The following is a 19,510-nucleotide window of genomic DNA, read 5'->3' on the forward strand; positions in this document are numbered from 1 at the left end:
TTTTTACACTGCAATTTAGATTGCAGATTGAACACACCACACCCATATCTAACTCTCTCTGCACATGTTATATCTGCCTCCCCTGCAGTGCACATGGTTTTACCCAACTGCTAAAAAATGTCCTGCTGCGATCAACTTGGAATTACCCCCAAAGTCAAGTAGTTTAACACACTGCAATGCACGTTTGCTGCAGAAAGCATTCTTATGTGATGGTAAGTATGTGATTGCCTAGAGCACAGGTTCTCAAACTCTGTCCTCAGGACCCCACACAGTGCATGTTTTGCAGGTTTCCTCACAGAATCACAAGTGAAATAATTAGCTCCACCTGTAGACCTTTTAAAATGTGTCAATGAGTAATTAATACACCTGTGCACTTGCTGGGTTACCTGCAAAACATGCACTGTGTGGGGTCCTGAGGACCGAGTTTGAGAACCTGTGGCCTAGAGCAGTGGTTCTCAAACTCGGTCCTCAGGACCCCACACAGTGCATGTTTTGCAGGTAACCCACCAGGTGCACAGGTGTATTAATTAATCACTGACACATTTTAGAAGGGCCACAGGTGGAATTAATTATGTCACTTGTGATTCTGTGAGGAGACCTCCAAAACATGCACCGTGTGGGGTCCTGAGGACCGAGTTTGAGAACCTGTGGCCTAGAGCATACAGTATGTTCATTACACAGTGTATGTTTTTACACAACAATGTTTCTTTTTCTTTATATGGACATATATTTTCACATTTCACTTTCAGTGCTCCAACCCATATGTTAAAGTTTTATATATACTATTTTATGTAGTATGTCGTGTTATGTATGATCAGTGATACAAACTTATGTTGCTTGGACAGACATTTTTTCAAAATGGCCTGAAAAATCACCTACAGTATGCACACAATTTTTGCATAATGAATCTCAACCTTTTAGATCCACGCTTTCAAAGTTTAATTGGTAAATTCATTAGTACACAGCGATATCCGCAATTGGCTGCAAAAACCGTGAATTGCTACTACTGCAAGGTGTTGCACATTTCCGTTACGCATTCTGTTAAGCATTAATGCTTTGCGAGAGCTGGGTGGGTTCTATAGTGTTAAAAAAAGGCATTTGTTTCCCCCAGCACCCTGAATGATAACCGTAACCAGATATAAATTCCACATAATAATAGAATTCAGAGATCTTCGTTACACATATTTGCGCAAATGTGTGAATAAGCCCCAAAGCCGCATCAAGGCGTCTCTGTATATTTGGGGTCCCTAGCGCTATATCTAGGTGCAGGGTGTGGCACCCCAAAACACCAGCATAAGCCAGAAAGCCCAGCATAGCATACCAGTGAAAAAACTATAGTGTTAATAAATTAGTATTTAGGAATCCGAAGCTTTAGAGAAAGTGATACAAAAATGAAATGCAATTAAAATAGAGAAATAGTGTTAAAAAATTAATAAGTGAAAAGTGTTAGTAGAATGTAAAGGTATGCCACACTAAGGCCATCCAGCTAAGCCAGTCCAGAGGCATCACACCTCCATTACCCCAATCTGGGTCTAAGATTAACCAGCAAGGAGCCACATGATAATGGCTCCTTACTACAATATGTCTAAGCTAAGAGCTACCTACCTTGGAGCAACCCCATAATGCTCCATGTGGCATGTCAGGGCCTGCACCTCCTCCTAATGCAGGAACCTCTCTGCCTCTGCATTATGGGGTTGCTCCAAGGTAGGTAGTCAGAACTGAATAGTCTGAAGTGATCACAAGCGCTGAGTAGGTTTTGAGCTACTCTGAAACTACACAAAAATTTTTTGCAGGCACTCTGCGATAAAAACATTCGCACTTCTGCCACGCTAAAATGCACTCTAAGTGAGCGGCGGCATAGCGTTTGCACGGCTGCTAAAAACTGCTAGCGAACAATCAATTTGGAATGACCCCCACTGTGCGGTGAGTCTACAGGCAAGTATCACTTTCAGCCTCAGGCATGGAGCTGTACACCTATACAGCAATATTCAGTCGGCTCATTACTGCTTTGCCTCCCGGCAACCTGGTATGAGTAAAAAAAAATTATACCAAAGAGAAGCAAAGTGTGTTGTTTTATCTGTCAACAGATATTTATATATATATACATGCATCTAAAACAAAGTTGGCACTCCTGGAGCATTTTCTCAGTGAAACAAAAGCTGTGTTTTATTCAACGTTTAGGGATACTTCCTCCCGTATATATATATATATATATTTACAGGTTAAGTATCCCATATCCGGAATGCTTGGGACCAGGAGCATTCCGAATACGGGATTTTTCCGGATAACAGATTACCTGTTATGCGGACGTGTCCAGGGGGTCTGGAGCGTCCGTGGGGGGTCTGGCGTGTTGGCGAAGGGGTCCGGCACGTCCGCAGCGGGTACTGGGAGTCAGCGGCGGTAAGGGAATGGCTGCAAAGCCACTACCCCACCTGTCTGTGATTGGCCACTGACTCCGGTGACGGATACCCGACCTGTATGTATATATATAACCCCACTGGCGCAATCATTTCAGTTTAGTTACTTCAATTTAATTTTCAGACCAATTGGCATTTGGTCTTATTAATTTGCTGCAAGTGTGGGAAGTTTGATACTTTATATATTGCTAATTTTATATTATAGCGCTAGGGATATCTGTATGCCTCTTTTTGTGTTTTTGTGTGAGATACCAAGTTTTAATATCTACCTGCACTTTACGCTACCGAATATGTCTTGCTATGGCTAGACTGCCCATTTTATGCATGGGATTTAAGGAGTTGTCAACTATTTATAACAGCCTATTAACTAGGGTGGCCATTTTTTCAATCCCGGGTATCAACTCACCAAAAATCAACTCACCAATCCGCTGGGGCAGGTAGGTGGGAAGCTTCCAATCCTGGGACTGAATCCCATCCTGTTTTTGGCCTAATTCCCGAGATCCCACCGATCCAGATCCCTGGATTGGCCACCCTACTCTTAACCACTTAACTGACGAATATTGCTTCCAAAAACCAGTCAGAAATTGTAGTTTTTTTTCAAATGATTGAATTAGGTTAAGAATATTTAAATAAACATTGTCCAAAACACTTTTCTTAAAAAACCCCCAGAAAAAACAAAAGCAACATTTAAAATGTTATATATATATATATATATTTATATATAAATAGACACTATAATGCAATCAGCGGCACTCAGAGACTGACACAGCAAGAAATGAATAAAGTGCTGGTGCTTTGTAATCCATAGTAAAGGCTGGGTGATCCAGAAGGCACCTGAGCAACTCACTTTCATTCAGGAGAGTGCCGATCCGACACCAGTAGCTATATATATATATATATATATATATATATATATATATATAATTTTAAAAAAAACCCATTGGTACGAACATCGATGGTTGGAACATTGCGATCGTCGATGATCGGAACATCACGACCATCACGACTTCCCTTTCCAAGCATTAAGTCTTCTCAGCAGAAGCATCCACTGGAGCCCCTCGGGAAGGTGTGGGGCTGCTTTTTTTTTACATTTTCCCAGTGGCTGCTAGTGTCTGCAGCCGCTGGGTGGGGTGTGCTGCTGAGCTGACCAATAAGCAGTGATTGGCAGCATGGCAGGCACTGGGGGGGAAGGGAACCAGGAAGCTTTGCTTCCTGCTACTGCACAGTGAGCTTTCTCACTGGTCGTATAAGATGCGACCACGTCAGTGAAAGCCCAGCCTGTTGTGGTCACATGCTAGGCAAGTGTTTATTATCACATGTTACCCTGTGTGTTACCTGAAGGTGTGAATGGGACTTCTTTAAGATCATCACATTTGTACGCAGTTTCCAGCAGATTAAAATACCATCCAAGACTACACCATCCAAACTCTCACAGAGCAATATTCTGACGATTAAATCTCACTCAGGAAACTCTTTCTTGAACTCCAAATGAATTATTGAGGAGTTTGGAAAGTTGTATGCTTAATTGTATAATTGTATAATCTCACGTCTTTGTCAAATAGTTCTTCCTTTGCTGGGGACATTATATAGACCTTTCTAGCATGCAGCCATCTCCCTGATTACACACACACAGACTAGCCACCCCCCAAACCCCACACACACCCACTCAGACTACACACACATTCTCATACTTTCCCCTCCCCCCCACACACAGGACTACAAATATTCACTTACACTCACACTGTCCCACACACACACTTAACACACATGCACACTGTACCGCACCCCCACCCCTCCCGACAGTAAACTACTGCTGCCGCCGCCTGTCTGCTCACCTGCCGCCTCCGAGGCCGCTCGCCCGCACTTCCGAGGCCGCGCACACCTCTGAGGTCACGCACGCGCGTACGCGCACCTCCGCAATTACACACTGCTTGGGGGGGGAGTAGGGGGAGGCTCCGTCCTAGCTGCTGCTGCCTGTACAGTGTGACAGGCACAGCAGCCGGGGCTGGGGAGCCAGGGAGAGCCCGCCGGCGGAAACCATGTCGCATGGGGCGAGCGGGCCGTGCAGGTGGCGGTGGTGCCCCCCTTTGCTGGGGCTGCCACGGTGCCCAGGGCACGTGCCCTGCTCGCCCCATGCTAGTTACGCCTCTGGCTGTAACATAACAAAATGTAGAAAAAGTGAAGCACTGTGAATACTTTCCGGATGCACTGTATATTTATATACCTATGCACAGAATTACTTTTACCCGGATGTTATCGAGAATAGTATGAATATGAAGTACATGTTTGAGGCCTAGAATCCATAAAAAATAATATAATATCAAAGTCTATAAATATTCTTGTGAATGATGAAACTCGTAAATAAATAAATTTATAAATATTGGATGATCCATGATTCTAGCTTACAGGAAATTCTATTTGCAAAGCAGTGTTTGAAATTTCAGAGTCGTGAAAACAGGCATTAAGAAGTAACGTATTCCTATAACTCATAACATTTTTAGAAATGTTTACTTTACAAGTGAAAAAAAGTCACACAAAAAACACAATATCACTTAAAACATTAAAAAATTAAATAACATGAATTGATTGTGAGATGGCTGCCATAAATGATAATATTTCTAGTAATGGTAATAATAACAACAATAAGAATAATAATACATTTTACAGCACTCTGCCGTACAAACATATTACAGGATCTGATCTGTTTGTCTCACATTGCTCTTATTTATTTAAAGATAGAGAATCTGCAATATAAAATACTGCAGTTGCGTGCCAGTGATAGATATATACAGTAGCTATATACTGTATATACTATGCAATGCAAACAAATCATATCATGGTTCTTACATTTGCAAGGAAGTGTTAAGTTAACTTTAATTAAACACTTTATCATCTTATTATTATGTTTTTTTTAATCAACAGGCTTAAGATAGTTTGTAATCTTGTCCAGCACAGCTCACTGATATACTCAGGGATTCCAGCCTGCATTTGTACATTCCTTGAAAGCGTTTTCTGCTGGGGAGGCTGTTGTTCTGTAAAGGTGGTTTGATAAGAACCCTGCACCACCAACCCCAGCCCTGCACCACCAACCACCACCATACATTATTCCATAGAAGGTATTTGGGTGTACGCATATTCCTGTACCACCCTGTACCACCATTAACCCAAAGGAAATTTCTGACCACTTACAACATACATTATAAATTATAAGTGTCACTGCTAGACAATAAGATTTTTGAATTCCACAAAGAAGTAAGCTTTTAGCACCTAGCAGAGCGTAATATAACACTGATAAGCCTCATCTTCCTATTCATTGATGGCTTACTACTGCATGATTTAACTAAGTAAGGATAAAGATTTGTGCCTGAGTTGTAATATTGCATCAGGTTAATGTCTTAACTCATAGGTGAGCAATATGCAGCTCTCAAGCTGCTGTTGAACTGCACATCCCAGTATGCCCTGCCACAGTTTTAGCGGGATACGGTCGTTAGGTCAACAGTCATTAGGTTGACCACTGAAGGCCGATATGCATTACGTCGACATGGCCAAAAGGTCGACATGGTCATTAGGTCGACATGTACTAGGACGACAGGTCAAAAGGTCGGCATGAGTTTTTCAATTTTTTTTAACTTTTTGCATTTTTCCATACTTGTCGATCCACGTGGACTACAATTGGAATGGTAACCTGTGCTGAGCGAAGCGGTAGCGGAGCGAGACATCTTGCACGAAGCATGGCGAGCGAAGCATGGCGAGCGAAGCAAGCCATGCGAGGGGACACGGTGCACTAATTGGGGTTCCCCGTCACTTTACAAAGAAAACAACACCAAAAACAGTCCAAAAACTCATGTCGGCCTTTTCACCTGTCGACCTAGTCCATGTCGACCGAATTTCCATGTCGACCTAGCCCATGTCGAACTAATGCCCATGTCGACCTTCAGTGGTCGACCTAATGACTGTCGACCCACACCCGTTTTAGCATTCCCTGATAGAAAAACTGTGGCAGGCCAGGCTGGGATGTATAGTCCCACAGCACCTGCAGGGCCGTTTATTGCCCACCCCTAGCTTACTGTAAATGCTTTATATTTGTCATGAAACCTAAACGTAAAACCTTCTTTTCACTGTGTGATAATAATCTGATTCTGGTTTTCCTACTTTAATTGCAGTAATTTAGAATTATTCAACTATAGCTAAAAGTATTTGAACCTCAATTAACTCCGGTTAGGTCAATGTGAAAATAAATGGTAAAGACAAAAGATTATTTCATACTGTGAAGAGTACTGTGGGTCAGGTTGATTGCGGCCACAATCAGTGGCACAGAGGAAGGGGGTAGGGGTGGTGGTGGGGTGAATATGCCCCTTGGTTTGAGCTGTGGATACAATAATTACCATTTGATCCTATAACATTAACATCTTGCTTTCCAGTACCACTGAATGGGTTCATGTTTAAATACGTGTCTCATTAATTAAGGCTATCTGCTGTGTTTTAAGGGACAATATTCCCCTCTTGTGTTCCATGTTTTCTTTTATTGTCTTTTTATTGTATGTGTATTGAATAAATTATACGAATATTGGATTAATATTCTTGTTGCATTTTTTTATATATTCTAGTACTAGACCCTACACAGTGAGTCCCTTGAACTGCAGCACCCGCATCAAGTTGATTATTTATATATATATATATATATATGTGTATATGTATATATATATATATATATATATATATATTTACATACACTGCTCCAAAAAATAAAGGGAACACTAAAATAACACATCCTAGATCTGAATGAATTAAATATTCTTATTAAATACTTTTTTCTTTACATAGTTGAATGTGCTGACAACAAAATCACACAAAAATTATCAATGGAAATCAAATTTATTAACCCATGGAGGTCTGGATTTGGAGTCACACTCAAAATTAAAGTGGAAAAACACACCACAGGCTGATCCAACTTTGATGTGATGTCCTTAAAACAAGTCAAAATGAGGCTCAGTAGTGTGTATGGCCTCCACGTGCCTGTATGACCTCCCTACAACGCCTGGGCATGCTCCTGATGAGGTGGCGGATGATCTCCTTAGGGATCTCCTCCCAGACCTGGACTAAAGCATCCGCCAACTCCTGGACTGTCTGTGGTGCAATGGTGGATAGAGCGAGACATGATGTCCCAGATGTGCTCAATTGGATTCAGGTCTGGGGAACGGGCGGGCCAGTCCATAGCATCAATGCCTTCGTCTTGCAGGAACTGCTGACACACTCCAGCCACATGAGGTCTAGCATTGTCTTGCATTAGGAGGAACCCAGGGCCAACTGCACCAGCATATGGTCTCACAAGGGGTCTGAGGATCTTATTTTGGTACCTAATGTCAGTCAGGCTACCTCTGGCGAGCACATGGAGGGCTCTGCGGCCCCCAAAAGAAATGCCACCCCACACCATTACTGACCCACTGCCAAACCGGTCATGCTGGAGGATGTTGCAGGCAGCAGAACGTTCTCCTTGGCGTCTCCAGAATCTGTCACGTCTGTCACATGTGCTCAGTGAGAACCTGCTTTCATCTGTGAAGAGCACAGGGTGCCAGTGGTGAATTTGCCAATCTTGGTGTTCTCTGGCAAATGCCAAACGTCCTGCACGGTGTTGGGCTGTAAGCACAACCCCCACCTGTGGATGTCAGGCCCTCATACCACCCTCATGGAGTCTGTTTCTGATCGTTTGAGTAGACACATACACATTTGTGGCTTGCTGGAGGTCATTTTGCAGGGCTCTGGCAGTGCTCCTCCTGTTCCTCCTTGCACAAAGGCGGAGGTAGCGGTCCTGCTGCTGGGTTGTTGCCCTCCTACGGCCTCCTCCACGTCTCCTGATGTACTGCCCTGTCTCCTGGTAGCGACTCCATGCTCTGAACACTACGCTGACAGACACAGCAAACCTTCTTGCCACAGCTCACATTGATGTGCCATCCTGGATGAGCTGCACTACCTGAGCCACTTGTGTGGGTTGTAGACTCCGTCTCATGCTACCACTAGAGTGAAAGCACTGCCAGCTTTCAAAAGTGACCAAAACATCGGCTGCGTTGAACGATGCACAGCCACTCACATAGGATGCCATACACAGACAGAGTAACTGCACCTGCCGTAGTTGCATATTTTCCGAGTATGGCCTCCAGTGTGAGCAATGAAGCATCTTTGTATGTAACCACTATCAGCGTTATGACCATAAGATGCAGCATCTCCGTGAATCTGATAAGCCTCTTCCTGTCACCACCCAGGAACACCCCATGCATCTGTGTAACAGAGGTGGCAGTGCTGGGTAACATTAGCTACTGATCAGTTAGTAGTATATGGTATAGGTACTTCTGGAGGTAGATGACATCTTCAAACTTTTAACTTGGGTTGTCCATAGACCATTGATGGTATGATAGCAATAAATGGCAACTACTTCTGCCATAGATGGGAGCCACCGATGGTGAACATCAGTAGCGGAGACCCGATGGTTAATGCCAGGTGTAGACTGCGTGAGTAAAGACAGGAAAAATGTCACATTATTTTGATGAGGTTAAACCTTGGGCTCAATTCTACCCTGATTCATGATGACATATAGTAGATATGTGATTTTAATAATCCCTAGACTGTGCTAACAAGCCAGGATTCCCAGATTATCTGCTTTAAGTGAGATAGGTAAATAACTAAATGTGTGATTTAGACATTAGTGTACAATCATTCTGGCTTATTAGAGGTTCATCATAGTTATTTTCTATGTACAGCTATGGTATGTATAAATAGGACCAACCACTATACAGCTCCCAGGCACACCACAAGATGGAAACTGGTGCCATTGAGATAGTAACCATACTGACCCCTCGGCCTTTGCAACCCTTGTTACGACTCTAAGTTGAGGAGAGCAAAGCGTCCCTCAAAGACAAGGCTGTGCCTCCATCGTGCTGCGACCATGGGCCTAATTCAGAGTTGATCGCAGCAGCAAATTTGTTAGCAAACCCATGTGCACTGCAGGGGGAGGGGGGCAGATATATCATGTGCAGAGAGAGTTACATTTGGGTGCGGTGTGTTCAAACTGAAATCTACATTGCAGTGTAAAAATAAAGCAGCCAGTATTTACCCTGCACAGAAACAAAATAACCCACCCAAATCTAATGGGCCCTACACATTGAGCGATCTGCCGCCGAGCTGCCCGACGGCAGATACAGCCGACTGGCGACCCGGCGGCAGGAGGGCAGTGATGGGGGGAGTGAAGTTTCTTCACTCTCCCCATCACCTGGCTCCATAGAAGTGCAGGCAAATATGATGAGATCATCCACATTGGCCTGCATGCACAGCCAGCCGACAGGGCACCAGCGATGAACGAGCGCGGGGCCATGCATCGTTCATCGCTGGAGCCTCCACACTGAAAGATATGAACGGTATCTCGTTCATTAATGAATATCGCGCAGTGTGTAGGGCCCATTACTCTCTCTGCAAATGTTATATCTGCCACACCTGCAGTGCACATGGGCCCTCATTCCGAGTTGTTCGCTCGGTATTTTTCATCGCATCGCAATGAAAATCCGCTTAGTACGCATGCGCAATGTTCGCACTGCGACTGCGCCAAGTAACTTTGCTATGTAGAAAGTAATTTTACTCACGGCTTTTTCATCGCTCCGGCGAACGTAATGTGATTGACAGGAAATGGGTGTTACTGGGCGGAAACACGGCGTTTCAGGGGCGTGTGGCTGAAAACGCTACCGTTTCCGGAAAAAACGCAGGAGTGGCCGGAGAAACGGTGGGAGTGCCTGGGCGAACGCTAGGTGTGTTTGTGACGTCAACCAGGAACGACAAGCACTGAACTGATCGCACAGGCAGAGTAAGTCTGAAGCTACTCTGAAACTGCTAAGTAGTTAGTAATCGCAATATTGCGAATACATCGGTCGCAATTTTAAGAAGCTAAGATTCACTCCCAGTAGGCGGCGGCTTAGCGTGTGTAACTCTGCTAAATTCGCCTTGCGACCGATCAACTCGGAATGAGGGCCATGGTTTTGCCCAACTACTAACAAATTTTCTGCTGTGATCAACTCTGAATTACCCCCCATGTCCCTACTATGCCCCTTTTTGGAGGGGACAGTGCTATGTCCTGACTACAAAATGCAAAATGTTAGGAGCTATTGGCCTAATTCAGACTTGATTGTAGATGTGCGAGAAAATGCACATCTACGTTCAATTTCTTTGACATGCAGGGGGATGCTCAGCACAGGGCGAGTCCACATGCCGGATACATCCTTCCTCCGCAGACATGCGAGCACATCGCACGGCTGCGATGCTTTCGCATGTTTCGAGTAGCCCTCTGCCTGTGCAGCCTAGCTGTATAGACAGACGACTACTCGCCATGTTAAGGGTCGCATCGGCTGCATGTGACGTCACACAGCCGCTGCGGCCCGCTCCACAAACGGTGCGGACACGCCTTTGTTGTCCGGACTGCTCCCCTAAAATGGAGCATTGACACCCACAAAACACGGCGTTGATGCCCCGTTCCCGCTCCCTCCAGTTCTTAAACTGCATTCTGAAGAGAACGCAGTTTAGGACCTTGCACATGCGCATACCGGCGAACGCGCATGGACAGATGTGCAGAAATCACTTCATAGCGATTTTTGCACATCAGGGTCTGAATCAGCCCCTATGCCTTTAGAGATGGTAATAATTCTTTACGCATTTTAGTTCTACTGGTTACAGGTAAGTATTAAACAATTATAATTTTCTTCTATAGTCTTGGAAAACCTACAGAACTTGTACTAAAAGACTCATTTCATACACTTCATTTAAAAAACAACATAACAAAATGTTATTATTATTATTATTATTATTATTACATGTGCAAATGTAATACTATTTCTGTCAAAAATGACCCTTATTGACAAAGGCGCACAGCTTCCTCTTCTGAAGCCTTACCGATGTGCAGTACTCAAAATGAACCGTTTTGGAGAGAACCAGCCCTCATTTTCTTGGGGGAATACATCACTTAATGAAAGAAAAAGAAATACTAAAACTAAAGGGTTTGGCTGCACACAACCTTGAATGGTCTTGTTAGGTCAGAATATTGGACAAGAGATAAGCTTTGAACATTAATAATAATTATACACATATTCTCCTCTCATTAAGATAATGTCAAAGAAAGTATAAAATCTGTGCATGCTGGCACAGACTACATTATAAAGCTTAATAAAGTTTATTATATGTACGATAAAATATTGCTGATATGTAGATATAGTGCGACAACATGGTAGTAATTTGTACTGTGCACCGGATGGTGTCACTAAGCACTGTGAGCAGCACACTGTCCTGGAAGAGGCTGGGAGCTGCCCAGCAACTCCCAGAACACTTGCAAGCCCTCAGTGTGACAAAAAATGGGGGCTTGAGATTTAGTCATGGCCCTCCAATGGCATGCAGTAGAGGGCATGGCTTTGTGGGAATAATTTAACGCCCCCTTTTGAAAAAGGAGCAAGCGAGGAGTCTACAGTGGCGCATCCCGGGCAGCAGGGGGAGCCAGAACCTGTAGTGGTATATTTACAAAGGTTCAGGGTTTTTAAAATGGAGATGTTGCCCATAGCAACCAATCAGATTCATTTCACTAGCACTTTCTAGACTGTATTAGCTAGTATCTGATTGGTTGATATGGGCAACAGCTCCACTTCTAAAAAGAGTCCCGGGTAATGTAGGGGGTGTGGCATAATCATGGAGTCGTGGCACGGGCCGTAAAAAAATATATAAGAAAAAACGGTATGCTTGGTGAAGAAAGCTGCACAGGGGAATGCCTCTCAGTCAAGGATAGATCCAGGGAGAGGGGCTCCTCTACTCCGCATGCAGAGAGATAAGAATAGAGGGGCGGAGTACTCTGGCACCTCCAACAAACCCGGGGCGTGTAATTAGTACCCGTCTCCCTCTCACGCTCCTGTCCCCATACACCCCTCTTGCTATGCTACTGCGTATCATACAGGGGACGATGGTGATGGGCTAAACTGAGACTGAAGACTCGCAGGCATGGGCTGGCCTGTGCTGGAGCCTATTAAGAAACTTTAAAACAAAATAATAGAGGTGTCCCTCTGCCCGGCTCAGGTCAGACCAAAAGAGTACTTGCCCAGATGGCAGCGTCCCTGCCCAGCCCACTCTGCTATAAATATGGTAGGAAATAACACCTCTCCCCACCTGTAAATATATATTTTAATTTTGTCTTAAAAAGGCTTGTCCAGTTCCTTGCAGTGCTGGCAGCTAATGACCTCTGGGTCAAGCAGGCAGCCTTTGAGGAGATCATCTTATCAGAGCTCAGCACAGCTCCCCTGACTCCTGTACTGATTCTCACACGGTTAACTAACTCCCCCTGCTACTCTCTCGCTGCAGTGTACCCAACCAGCAATTGCCCCCCCCGCCTCTGCGCATGCAAGCTTGGTTGATGAAACAAGACAAGCAGAATTGTATGTGCGCTGATTGCAGCATTATAAATGGGATGCAGTCAATTTATAAATAGGTGCTGTTACAGTGTGTTTCAGCACTCCCCATGAAACCACTGACTACGCCAAGGCTATGCAGGGGATAACAAACAGAACTCTGGTGATTGTTGAAATTCAGGGAAGTTACTAATTACAATATGCATCTATTTAATATTGCTCTATGAAAAGTCAAACAACTGGCATTACTGATATTGTATTTTTTGATGTCTTATGTTGTCTAGGATGTACGTCAAACCAGTTTCGGTGTTCCAGTGGTCACTGTATTTCATTAAGTTGGCGGTGCGATGGGGCTGCAGATTGTACTGATAACTCAGATGAACTTGGCTGTCGTAAGTACTATTGGTGTCCCTCTTTTTTCCAGTTATGCTAAATGTGCACTCCTATTATATAGTAAGATAAATTATTTATAGGTCATAAATGAATATCGTTTCCCAAACAGAAGAATTTCAGCTTGAGCATGGCCTTGGCTGCTGTCTAAACGGGATCAGTACTAAATCCCGCTGGACGGGATCCCGGCGGTCGAAATACCGACGCTGGAATCCCGACCACACAATCCCGACAGGGGTGGTGAGTGGAACACAGCCCCTTGCGGGCTCGCTTCGCTCGCCACACTGCGGGCACGGTGCCTCGCTACGCTCTGCACACTATTATATTTTCCCTCTATGGGTGTCGTGGACACCCATGGAGGGAGAATATGTCGGGATTGTGCCGGTCGGGATTCCGGCGTCAGTATTTCGACCGTCGGGATTCCGTCCGGCGGGATCTTGACCGCCTCCCGTCTAAACAACAGGCAAAACAGCTACATTTAATAATACACACACTTGCTAGAATGTTGGGGTGACTCCCCGGAGAGTAGCTCACCCGCCTGCATACTGCTTCTCTTGTTTTGAGATTAGGGGGAGCTGAGATTACATGTCATCATGCCCCCCACACTTACCGCTTGGATTTCTCCCAGATCTGCACTATACACTTTATGAACTTCATTATTTTGTTCCCTAGTTCAGGTTTAAGGAGATGCATTCACTTAGTTTGCTAAACATTCCTGGGGGACAAATAAAGTAGAGAAGTTGCCAATAGCAATCAATAAGTTTCTAGCTATCAGTTATTTAGCACAGCCTATAAAATGACAGAAGCTGATTGATAAGTGATTGAAGGTTTGATACATCTCACCCTCTGCCATAACATACCTCCTAACTTCCCGATTTTCGCTTGACAGTATCCTTTTTGGGCACTGTCCTGCTGTCCACCCCGAAGGCCAAAGTGTCCCGCAGTATGGGGGGGGGGGGGGGAGTAGGGAGACCCCAAATAGACATTGCGCACATGCACGGGAGCCTGAGGGAGCCGAGTCTATTCATGGGAGCCTGAGGGACTGGAGGCATGCCAGCAGCTCACAGAGGGCTGGGCATACCCCCTCAGTGATGAAAACAGGAGGCAATGCCTACAATCGCAGTATTACTGCAAAGCCACGCCCCCTTTACCAAGGCCCTACCCCTTTTTGGGAGCACACGGCAAGTAGTCCCGACTATCTAAACCTGAGTGTTGGGAGGTATGGTCAGAATTTGCCTTCCATCGCCATAGTGCTGTTGGGTGTGGTATAGAAGATGTACAGTATCTAGGTAGACAGTCATTACGTCGACCCCATATGGTTGACATGCATTAGATCGATAGGTTCAAAATGTTATCAAGCACAAAAGGATGACAGGGTCAAAAGGTTGTTAGGCCAATTGTTGACACAAAAATGTTCGAAAACTAGTTTTTTATCATTTTTGTGGTGTCACCTCTCTCCGGGCAAGGTGCCTCGATTCGCTACCGCTGTGCTCATCACAGGTTGCTAATCCCAATCATAGTCCACGTGGAAAGTAAATCAAACAAAAGCTAGGAAAACATGTAAAACCCCTCAAAAATATGTACTGGCCCTTTGTATGTAGACCATTGTCACGTCGACCTTTTCAACGTATCTACCTTTTGAGCCTTAAGCACTGTCGATCTTTTTATCTCTCGACCTTTTATATTTGTCGACCTAATGCATGATGACCATATGGTGTTGACCTACTGACGTTTGACCTAGACACCAAGGGGTATATTTACTAAGAATCGTATTTGTGTCGATTTGGTGGGAGTTTCATCTCAAATTGTATCGGTCGTCTTTTTTTGCATCTTATTTAATAACTTGCATGTAATTTACTAAGCTGCCGAGTTGTCTTCTTTCGTATTTTCCGATGTCCCTGTGATTCGTATTGTCGGGCAGTGTTTTACGGGAGTGATTAGTAAAACACTGCCGGACATAACACAATGAATCCCGGCCCGATCTGTGAGATCCGTGCAGGGCATCATTGTGTACAGTATGTGTAGTGTGAAAGTGTAAAAAATCAAAGAAAAAAATTGTGTGGGGTCCCCCCACCAAAGCGTACCAGCCTCGGGCTCTTTGAGCCGGTCCTGGTTGTAAAAATACAGGGGGGAAAATTACTGGGGTCCCCCCATATTTAAATAACCAGCACCGGGCTCTGTGTCCGGTCCTGGTTAAAAAAATACGGGGGACAAAAGACGTAGGGGTCCCCCGTATTTTTTAAACCAGCACCGGGCTCCACTAGCCAGAAAGATGATGCCACAGCCGGGGGACACTTTTATACTGGTCCCTGCGGCCGTAGCATTACCCCTCCAACTAGTCACCCCTGGGCGGGGTTCCCTGGAGGAGTGGGGACCCCTTAAATCAAGGGTTCCCCCCTCCAGCCACCCAAGGACCAGGGGTGAAGCCCGAGCTGTCCCCCCCATCCGTGGGTGGTGGATGGGAGGCTGATAGTCTTTGTGTAAAAATAAAGAATATTGTTTTCTTTGTGGTAGAACTACAAGTCCCAGCAAGCCTTCCCCACAAGCTGGTACTTGGAGAACCACAAGTACCAGCATGCAGGGAAATAACGGGGCCTGCTGGTACCTGTAGTTCTACAACAACAAAAAATACCCCCCAAAAACAGTACACAGACACCGTGACAGTACAATTTTAATTACACACACTTACACACTCACATACTTACCTACATCCAACGCTGCGATTCGCGTCCACTTGTCCAGTAGAATCCACGTATTACCTGTAAAAATAAAATTATACTTACAAACAATCCACGTACTTGTTTAAAATAAAAAAACGAAAATCCGAACCTCGCAACTAAAGGGGTTTCATATTTACACATGGAACCCCTTTACCCCAATGGCGGGACCCCCCGTGACTGCTGTCAGTGAAGATCCTGACAGCCAATCAGGGAGCGCCACGTCATGGCGCTCTCCTGATTGGCTGTGCACTCCTGCACTGTCAAACATGAGGAGCGCACTGGTTACAATGTAGCTTAGTGCAGCTCCATTGTAACCAATGATGGGAACTTTGTGGTCTGCGGTTAATTGGGGTCACTCTTGTTTTCCCCTGTATTTTTACAACCAGGACCGGCTCAAAGAGCCCGAGGCTGGTTATGCTTAGGAGGGGGGACCCCACGCAAATTTTTCCGGTGATTTTTAACCCTTTCGCACCCCTTCCCACAGATACGCATGCACGGATCTCACTGATCCATGCATGCCTATCAGAATCTGGATTAAAAAAAGCAGGTCTATTTGAAAACTGCTTTTTTTTAACGATTTGTAACATTTCCCGGCAGTGTTTGGCTATTGACGGCAGGGATTGTGAATGCAAATTCTTAGTAAATTACAGAGTTGTATAAAATAACAGGCGTGTTTGACCGATGGTGTATTCATTCGTATTTGTGAACTCTGCCGTTAAAACATATACAAATGCTCTCATCACTGCCGAGATTTCTGTTTAGTAAATTCCCGAGATGACACTTTGAAAAAAAATAAAAATCGGGAGCTTAGTAAATATACCCCTAACAATTATCTGGATACCAGTGCTGTTATGCCTTATTCTACTATAGCCTTGAACTGTTAAAACGTTTTCCGGTGCAGTTGAAGTGGACAATCTCTGTTTCTAGTTTCCTAATTATATTAGAATAATACTTTCACTAATTCCATATTAGAAAGGAGGCAGGTTTATATCTAGAACTGTTTCAAATGATAGATTGTCTCTTTCAAAGTTTGCCACAGTATGACTGTGTCTAAAGGGGGGTACTCACGGAGCGATCGCTGCTTAAAATCTAAGCAATCTGACTAGATTGCTTAGATTTTAAGCACAATCGCTCCGTGTGTAGCCCCCTCAGCGAAAGCGATGCGCAGCCCCGCGCATCGCTATCGCTGCTGCTAGATTGGCCTGCATGCAGGCCAATCTAGCGGGTCGCTCACTTCACCCGCTGGGTGAAGTGAGCGGCCCCCCCCCGTCTCCCCCCGCACGCTCAGCACAGATCGCGCTGTGCTGAGCGCCGGGAGAGATGTGTGCTGAGCGGTTCGCTCAGCACACATCTCTCTGACATCGGCCAGTGAGTACTGGCCTTAATAAAGATTGCACTAACTTTACTTTTCTTCCCCTTCTTGTAAGATATAAATCCCTCTGATATCTGCTGAGCTTCCCCTATTTTCGACTGCAAAAGCAGCCTATAGAAACCTATGAGGGCTGTTTTCTTTCTGAATTGAGCTTGGACCTGGTAGCTAACACCATCTGAAGATGGCGAAAGCTATTGTAGCCTATAGGCTCCAGATCCCAAAACGTACCAAGAGTGGGATCCAACTGCTTTACCCCCCCCCCCCCCCCCCCGCATTTGTTGAAAGAAAAAAAATCTCCTAAAATAATGGGTTATGCTTATCTTAGTCCTAGGTTGGAAAAAGGATGTCCCAGCTATGTAACAGACCATCCCACTGCTTTGCCACACGCTGCAGCTGAATGTTTTGCTCTTTTGCCTGTTGTCAGCGCTTTGATTGATAAAATTTGCTTCAAATTAAGTATTACTATTCATATTGGGAGTCATCGTGAATTAAAGGAAAACCCATCTTTCTATCTCTGCAAGAAACTTACAGGTAAAAGATAGCTAGTCATGCAATATATACAATGGCAGATTTCTCGCATCAAAGATGTTGAATTTTGTATCCTTTATTTAGAACTATTTTACCATACTACTCCAATGTGCCATGGCCCTCACTTAAGAAAAACTTCTTGCCTGCAAACAATGAAGGCAACCATTTTAGAGCAATACTCATGACAATGCAACCAGCCATTTACTAGGAAATAGTAACATTACTGAGATTGCGGCCTATTAATTTACTAAGAATTATTGGCATGACTGAGTAATTAATGCAGCCTTTCAGTTCACTAGAGATCTTATGCTACTGGTTCTAAATGAATAAAAAATTCAGCCTACAAAATGTCCGCCCCCACTGTGTATAGCTGCAGGTACAGTTTAAACGAACGTTTCCATAGATCCCTTCAGCCATGATACAAAATAAGGAGCATATTTATCAATTTTCAAAAACTGTTGGGCTCGTTTTTGTGTCACCCAATTTTTTCAAAATGTCTACAACTAGCTAAGCAATACGTTAATTACTACCTCAATGGGCTAGTATCAACAGGAGAACTGACTATTAAATATCAGATTTGTCTGTAGTGATAACAATTCCTACTTATCGCCTGGATTTTGGAATTATAAATTAAATATGGCCGTATGTGTCATTAATAAGTTTCCTGTTGTACCCTAAACTAATGCTTTGTATACTATCCTAGCGCCACGGTCTTGTGCAGCAAATCAGTTTCGGTGTGCAGACGGAGATTGCATCACTCAGTCCTGGGTCTGTGATAACGAGGAAGACTGTGATGATGGCTCTGATGAACTTCACTGTCGTAAGTTACGCAAATGATCTACAAGCTGTTTTTTCTTCTTATAACTATAATTTTTAGGAATATACACTTGGAAGCGTGAGACCGGCCTCCAGGTGCAGTGCGTATGAGTAGCTCAGTCACTGTATATCTATTCTTGCATGTGTAGTATTGTATGTTGGCGGCCTAGCTTCCGGCCACCTGCATACCTGCGCTGGAATCCCAACCGCCGGCATACCGACAGCGTGGCGAGCGCAAATGAACCCCTTGTGGGCTCGCTGTGCTCGCCATGCTGTGCTCGCCACGCTGTGCTCGCCACGCTGTGGGTACGGTGGCGCGCTACGCGCGCCACGCTATTTATTCTTCCTCCAGGGGGGTCGTGTACCCCCAAGAGGGAGATAAAGTGTCGGTATGCCGGCTGTCAGGATTCCAGCGCCGGTATACTGTGCGCCGGGATCCCGACAGCCGGCAAACTGAAGACTATCCCATGCATGAATAGAAGAGGCCCCAGCTAGCCAGCAATGCAGTAAGTCTCTGCCTACTGTTGCCACCTAGTATCGCAGTGGACCTGAGTTGCCCTGCTGTTTATTTATTAAATAGCCCCCACCCCCAAAAGATTGTCTATTGCTTTGATGAGCATCAATATAAAATCTATTTTTGGGGGGCTATTTGACAAATTGGCCGCTTGCTGTTTATACTCAGTCAGGACAATTTAATCTACTACTGTACCCACTGTAAATCCCTCCATATTGGCAATTCAATTCCATGTGCTCCTCATATAAACAAGTACACTTGTGCAAAACATAGTACACTAGAGCGCTAGGGTTCTTCCCAGCACCCATGGTCTGTGGGTGTTGGTGTAATAA

General features: G+C 44.7%; 1 protein-coding gene across 1 annotated transcript in view; it reads left to right on the plus strand.

The window, feature by feature from the left end:
- LRP2 (LDL receptor related protein 2) overlaps positions 1 to 19,510 on the plus strand; it is a 449,269-nt gene that overhangs the window by 40,178 nt on the left and 389,581 nt on the right. The window contains exons 3-5 of the mRNA XM_063932587.1: positions 11,115 to 11,129; positions 13,123 to 13,230; positions 18,552 to 18,668. Coding sequence (XP_063788657.1) covers positions 11,115 to 11,129; positions 13,123 to 13,230; positions 18,552 to 18,668 — 240 coding nt within the window. The remainder of the gene's footprint in view (positions 1 to 11,114; positions 11,130 to 13,122; positions 13,231 to 18,551; positions 18,669 to 19,510) is intronic.

This window comes from Pseudophryne corroboree, chromosome 7, assembly GCF_028390025.1.
Source record: "Pseudophryne corroboree isolate aPseCor3 chromosome 7, aPseCor3.hap2, whole genome shotgun sequence".
In the NCBI taxonomy this organism is placed as follows: Eukaryota; Metazoa; Chordata; class Amphibia; order Anura; family Myobatrachidae; genus Pseudophryne; species Pseudophryne corroboree.